Source organism: Diadema setosum, chromosome 6 (genome assembly GCF_964275005.1).
Source record: "Diadema setosum chromosome 6, eeDiaSeto1, whole genome shotgun sequence".
In the NCBI taxonomy this organism is placed as follows: Eukaryota; Metazoa; Echinodermata; class Echinoidea; order Diadematoida; family Diadematidae; genus Diadema; species Diadema setosum.
In genome coordinates this window covers 12,515,647-12,523,521 of record NC_092690.1, presented here as the reverse complement: position 1 = coordinate 12,523,521, position 7,875 = coordinate 12,515,647, and the positions used below count along the sequence as shown (strand labels likewise).

Sequence of the window (7,875 nt, the reverse complement as noted above, 5' to 3'; positions counted from 1 at the left end):
CTACCCACAAAGTCTCATGGTATAATTATGAAATGAAACACTGCCATGAAATTTCTTCTTCTATGTTGAATCTTTTCTTATTCTTTGTTTTGGTATACCTGGAGACGGACAAATTCTCTTTGATTTCTTTTTTTTTTGAATAAAATTATATACATATATATATATATATATATATATATATATATATATATATATATACAATATTGTTATTATCACTATTATTATTATTACTATTACTATTATAATCATTATCATTATCCATTCATTGATAAAGTTATTAAAGGAGTGGACTATAAGTATGATATTGCGGGAGATATGGATGGAATTCTTAACTTATTTTGCGCGATACCAAGAAACCACTTACGAAAATAATGTAACAGAGCATCCAGCAGGAATTCAGGTTTATTTGATAAAAATCGATTTGGGAATTGCCGAGATATCCCCCCCCCCCCAATAAACAAAACAAAAACACATGTTTACAGATCGCGTTGTTTTGGATATCTCGGCCATTTCAAAACCATTTTTCATCAAATAAACGTTGTATTCCTCTTGGAATTTTATGCTCTTTCATTTTTTTCATTATAAGAAGTTTCGTATTATCCCATTTAAACAAAAAAAAAAAAAAAAACAAAAAAAAAAAAAAAAAGGTCAGAAAGCTCAAGCCGGATCTCAGACGTAACTATACCATCCCTTTATTTATTTCTCTTTTTACTTGCTGATGACAACATTACCGCTGTCTGTAACGAAGTGAAAATGATATACTCAGTATTCCATTTTTACAGGGTTTCTCTGAATCTCTGAGGCGAAATGTTGAATTTTCATATCCATTAGAACAAACGGACAGACATAACAAGATGTGATACCAAAGCCAGGCCTTACAGGACAGATAACTTCTGAATAAGAAAAGGAGTTTCTTACTCATAAATACTCCATATTTTGTTTCATTCCTCCACCAAGTCCTTTTCACTTCATTGTACATTGAATAAAAGGAGCCTACGTTATTCCTTTTCCCTACACTGAATAACTGAAATATAATTTAGAAATAATCGATATGGCATATAACATCATTTATAGGGGACTGAAAATAATTTGTCTGCAACTCTTGTGTTCTATAACCGACATACAGAGATTTTTTTCCTTACCAGGTTTGAGTAACGAAAATCAATCTTCTTTTATTCATCATTGGCAGAAGTGTCTTCATATAGAATATTATTCGTTTGTAACAGGGAAAAGAAAAACCAAACACACCTCTTATACCTTTCTTTGTGAAGTCACTTGGATGAAGGATAGAATGAACAAAATTGAACTTACTTGAAATCAGCAAACACATCGCAAATATCATTTTGTGATTTTTTTTTTCTCTCTCTCTACTTTTCTTTTCCAATTCATTCTGTTTCGTATAGAAGAAGCCATGAACAATTCTTTTCACTATCAAATACAATGTATTGCAGGAATGCAGGGCTTATGCATTCAAGATAGACTTCTCGGAAGAAACCTATTCTTTATTGTATTACTCAAACTGCTATTGGAATCGCTATTTCTCGCGTGAATAGGGTCTGTCTAGTGCGCTACAATGACATTATTATCCACCTCATTCCACCACAATTTATCAAGTAGGAATGAAAATATTTTTCAGCTCTTATAGTTTGACGTAAGTGCCAATCTGCTTTGAGTGACATATGATTGTTTGCTACAGATCTATTCTTCCTATCGGTTGGTATGTAAGTTCCACGTTCCATCTATTTCGATCTCTGTTGAGTCCTTTCTGATTTCTTTTCTCTTCTATTATCTTTCACCTCAAAGATCCTCCCTTTCTTTTAAGAAACAAAAAGACAAGCAAAAAATTGAAACAAGTGCTTATCAAAATCGATACACACAGTCTGTGACTTGCTACACTGTTACGGATAAAATTGAGATCGCATTGTGCTCTCTGTTAATCCGCTGAAGACGGTTTGATTTTGCTACAACACGCATTTCCCGCAGACGCTTGCCCAAGTATGCTCGGGACTCCTCCTCAAAGGGAATTGATGAATTATTGATCTATGCATAATATTATACGGTTGATAACCTTAACCAACTAAGATCAGGTACATTTTTTTTTAAACTTTTAAATCGTTTTGTACCTTAATAAGTATTAGAATTCAACATTATCACTATTACTAATAACAGTGAACGCGTTCCTTGGATAGAGAAGTTGCGTGTGTGCGTTTTTCTTTTTTCCCCCCTCGTTTTGTGTGACGTGGGTTCGCCAGGATGCGCTTTGTTTTAGTTTGTTTTGCTCTTTGTGTGTGTGTGTGTGTGTGTGTGTGTGTTTGCATATAGAATGTGCGGCGAAACAGTTGCCTCACAAACCCCCATTGAATATTATAATGCATTTCTTATTTTCCCAATAATAGCTATTGGCAAGGAGATCTATTGAGAGAGAGATGGAAGGAATTATTGAATATCAGATTTTTATAATCATGACTTCAAATTTTAAAACGTCCTTATTGCTCATACGCTACTAACAGGGTTATTTAATTATATATATTTTAAAACAGGTACTCCAAAGACCTGAAACATTTGCGCCACCCATGAATTTGGGTAAATCAACTATGCACAGTACCTGGTATGATAAATTGTGAATATATGCAAATATCCATAAAATGCTCGGATCCTCAAATTTGTGTACAGATATTTTTATAATATCCATATATAAACCCATCGACGTAACCAACTATTGAGACGTATACACGTAATTATATCAGTTATTGTAAATTGTTTCAGGGATATCATGCCATATAATATGGCTTATATTCATGCTCTGTGTCATTTCATAACCACTCATCTATATCTCTGGCCCAATCGCTGTTCTGCGTGTTGATTAATCCTCCCTTCACGTAGTTGAGGGTTAATTCTATCACATTGTTTTATAATCATTATGTTATGTTTTATGTATTGTTGGTTTGTTTTTTGGAAAAAAAAGAATGAAAATGAATGAATTGAAATTTTACATATTTAACTGACCACATGGTAGAAAGTAAACATATATTTTTCTCTCTTTTTTTTTTTTTTTTTACAGCAGTTAAATTTACCAATGTTTCTCACCACACCAAGGACTGCTTTGATTTATTCCATGTCAATTCTAGAAGTCTAAACGTTAAGGCTGATATGTATATATGTATATATATTATATAATGTGAAGTGGGCTTGGCCTCGTACGTGGTGGGTACTGCATCATTGGTATATGTGTGACGGAAGGAAAACTTGCAGTATAGACGTTGCAGTGATGTTCAGTCTTGCCTTTATTCCCCGAGCTTTCGGCTGTTTCACCAGCCTTTTTCAAGGGCTTGATGAGACATAACATAAAAGCAAAATAGCAACCAATTTGCATGCATTTGAACAGAAATAGAAATAGTAATAACAAGAAGCCAATCAAACGGAATGTAGGCAGTTACACCAATTTGCATACATTTCAACAGAATAAGGCAAACAACAAAACAAAACAAAAACCAAAACAAGGCAAGAGAAAATCGAACAGACATGGCCAGCAATATTACATTCGCTCGAATGGAAAGGCAGTATTATCACATACACTACTACTACTACTAGTACTACTACTACTACCATGACTACAACTTTATTCTTGCTCTGCAAGTGTATGTGATAATACTGCCTTTCCATTAGAGCGAATGTAATATTGCTGCCCATGTCTGTTCGATTTTCTCTTGCCTTGTTTTGGTTTTTGTTTTGTTTTGTTGTTTGCCTTATTCTGTTGAAATGTATGCAAATTGGTGTAACTGCCTACATTCCGTTTGATTGGCTTCTTGTTATTAATATTTCTATTTCTGTTCAAATGCATGCAAATTGGTTGCTATTTTGCTTTTATGTTATGTCTCATCATGCCCTTGAAAAAGGCTGGTGAAACAGCCGAAAGCTCGGGGAATAAAGGCAAGACTGAACATCACTGCAACGTCTACACTGCAAGTTTTCCTTCCGTCACACACACACACACACACACACACACACACATATATATATATATATATATATATATATATATATATATATATATATATAATATTATATATGCATATATATATATATATATATATATAACAACATCCCTTGAGAACTTATTGCCTGCATTTGGGCCCTTCAGATTCTCAGTCACTGCATGGTGTCAGCGAAAAGTGACTTCGCTCAAATTCTCTCTCTTTGTTTTGATACATATGAACATATGAAAAGCTTGATTCCAAAAGGCGCTAAATCCATCATTTTCAATGGATTTAGCGCTTTTTGGTTGAAAGCTCTTCATTATACTTGGATACCCAATCGGCATATCTACAATGCCATGGCTGATTGTGGAAGAGGAGGTGATGTTGCATTGTGTTTTCTTGATGATAGTCATTTTAGGTTTCGATAAAATATCAGATTTAGTGAAACTGAAGTGATTTTTATCCATAGCTGAACGGCAAAAACAAGCTAATTGATTGAGTTTGGTCTATAGACCAATTTACAATCTGACATTTCTAATGAAACGACGAAACTTGGTTCTACACAGTAAACTAAAAAACAAGTATGTGTATTTCAAGAGTGAGTTTACTATACATTTTTTTTTTTCAGTTTTCCCCAACAATACGAATGCGGACAAATTCAGGCAGTTGATATAGGCACACGTTTCTTCTCATTACATCACTTAGCCTTCGAGGATTAATACACATGTGTTCATTTTAACGAGCAAAATATTATTTCTAACCATACAAAAAGAAAATGAATTAAAGCTTATTGTTTTAAGACGTATTTGGCCATTATGTGTTCACAATGTGTAATCACAATTAATGCCACTGTAACCAATGTCAAATTCTTAATATATAGGGTTGAAACCGAGTGTATTGAATCACAAAAATGCAGGATTAAAAAAAGCGAATCGACACATGATTTTGATTTTATGATATGAATATCGCATACACTAAACACCATAATTACAATCGCATGAATGTTCTACTAGTAGGACGAAATGTAACTCAAAAATTGTGAGAAAAAAAAAACAACCCGTGAATTACAGAATGAATTTTGAACTTAATCAAAACAAGAAATCGTCTCTACGAATTAAATTGATAAGAAACGCAAAACAAACAACGAGAATTATAAGAAACATTGTAGGCAACCAATGAATATCAATTGAATGTCTCTTAAGTTGTACTACTCCCATCAACTAAAATAACGTTAGTTTTACCTGAGGCCAACATGCCATACAATATGTTGAGATAATGGGCAAGAAACGGCCTTTTTACTAAAAGTATATTATGACAATATTGGGCAATGAAATACCCCTCACAGGATTATTCTTATGCGTTTGATACTTATTTCAGTTACATTCGACCTTGAATTCGCATAAAACATAATACTCCGAGCAGTGGTTGCACTAGTAAATTCCTTTGAAGAAACCTTTGAAAATTTCTTTTTTTTTCTAATCCCTTAATTCAACCGATGTAATCAATATCAACAAATCTTCCACTCTAGTAAATCACATTGTCATGACAGCATTCGTATTCACACTTGTAACCTATCAAATTGTTTTATCGTTTCTCCTTTTGAACATCATTGTGAAATTACTCATTTGATTAAGTAAGAAAATGTCCAAGACTTACCAAAAATAGCGGAAATATTGCTTACCTTACTTATACAATGTTGAGGCCTACTCTCTAAAAAAAGTCGAGTGAAAATTTTCACTCTTGAAGGAGTGAATAACAGAAAAGTGTGAATTTAGAATGAAATTGGAGTAAATTCAATCCAATTTCACTCAAAATTCATTTTCACTCAAAATTCACTATTTTCTGTTATTCACTCCTTCAAGGGTGAAAGTTTTCACCCGACTTTTTTTAGAGCACGACATCGTGTAGAGAGTACGAATAAGTGAATAGATTGCTTTCATTTATTTTTCTCATCACTGTGCTCCACATTTCCGCGGTGTTACATGTCAGACGTTATTAAACATGTCATAGAATACTTAAACAATGATGTTTTACAAAACTGGAATCGCATCAATACTAACAATTTTTCTAATTAGGTGCCAGCTATGTCCAATGCTTAACGACAAAATTCAAGTTAGGACCTACAATCAGGATATAAACCATGTGTAATGGAAAGGAAAGGAAAGAGGAGAGAACAAAAGGGGGAAATCTAAGTTTCTTTTACCTTTTCCAGAATTGGCTTGATTATATTTGAGAGGAAAACAAGGAGGCCTCTTGACTACTAGACCGAAATCTAAACAGGTGTCTTATAGCCAAACGGAATTTCGGGTACTGCGCGGCATAAATCAAAGGGTTTGCGCATGAATTTATAAAAACGGCAAACGTCAAAACATAGTACAGGGGACTAAAGTAGTAACTCAGAACGTTCCCTGACAACGTCAAAACAACGGCGGTTATCTGACTTGGACTTACGGTTAGTATGTAGACCATGACGATAATGAACGTTAACCTCACGACGCGGTTGCGCGCAACTTTGTGAAACGACGGAACGGAGTCGTTTCCGACGTTACGCGCTGCGGCCACGCTCTTACGGGATTGGCGATGGAGAGAAATGATCACGAGAAATTGCGTCAAGACCATCAAAGTGACGGGAATACCAACCCGAATTAAAAAGGCAATGCAGCTCAGCATTAAGAGCAAAGGTAAGGTATGGGTGCACGCACATACATTACCGACACTATTGCAGCGGAGGAATGCCGCACAAGACAATACCGATCCTATAGCAACGATGAACAAGTAGATTTGCACATTGCGACGGGTGGCGATTAACTTCCAGTGTAGTGGAAACACAACAGCGATGAAGCGCTCAACGGACATTCCCGTCAAGGTGTAGGCGGACGCATGGATGCAGCTCCACATGAAGTATCGGGTGAAGATCATCTTGCAGTAGGCCTCCCCTAACACCGTATTCGGTACAGCGCTAGCGACAGGAATCGGTATGATGAAAATCGACGTGAGAAAATCAGACACGGCCAAAGCCCCAATAAAAATGTCCGTGGAGTGTTTGGTCGCCTTTTGTTTGAGCAACGCGAGAATGACCAGGAGGTTGCCTACGATGCCGAGGACAGCGAAGGACAGCTGGACGATGTTTGACCAGGCCCATTTGTAGGACCAGCTCCACTCCGCCTCGGAATCGACTTCGACATCATTAATTGAAAGCGCGGTCGAATTATCGGCCTGTGTTGTCCAAGATGTCATCATAGTTCCAAGATTTTCTGATGACTGCGTCATCACGTTATACCTGATGCTGGGTTCGGTTGACTTTAGGAATGCTGACGTGCGGGCAAAACCATATAGAGGACGGTCGTTACAGTCTTTATTGTTCAGAGGGAGAGAGAGAGAGAGAGAGAGAGGGGGGGGGGGGAGAAAGGGGAGAAAAAAAAAAGAAGAAGGTAATAAGCAAAAATAACACTATATTATAGTGACACGATGTTATCGTGATACGTTAGATAACAAAGTGTATTGGCCATCTCTGAACCACGCACAAGAATGCATATCTGCGAGTTTAATACAAATAACTGTCTTTGTGTTTATGAAGTGTGGACACATACATACTGAGTGTAATGTTGCAGATTTTACGAGGAAACGATCTACAAAAAGGTCTAACGACTGTCGGATAACGTAAAACATATTCCTTTATTACACTGCCATCACTTTCCGTCAAAGAAATAAGAGGTATGAAAGGGGACATTATGGTTCTTTGAAGGAGTAGTAACACAAAGTAAGAACCAATGGTAAGACAACTCCGGTCTTTCCAACTCCAAATCTAGTTATCAATAAATTGAAAAAAAAAACCCCAAAAAACAAACAAAAAAAAACAAACACAAACAAAAATGTAAACAAAAAATACACCAGAAAT

General features: G+C 35.7%; 1 protein-coding gene across 1 annotated transcript; it reads right to left on the bottom strand.

Moving 5' to 3' along the window:
- Window positions 1-6,200: 6,200 nt before the first annotated feature.
- Window positions 6,201-7,247, bottom strand: LOC140229534 (allatostatin-A receptor-like). The gene has a single exon (XM_072309783.1). It carries the CDS (start codon window positions 7,245-7,247, stop codon window positions 6,201-6,203), a length of 1,047 nt encoding a protein of 348 aa, XP_072165884.1.
- Between the last annotated feature and the right edge of the window lie 628 nt (window positions 7,248-7,875).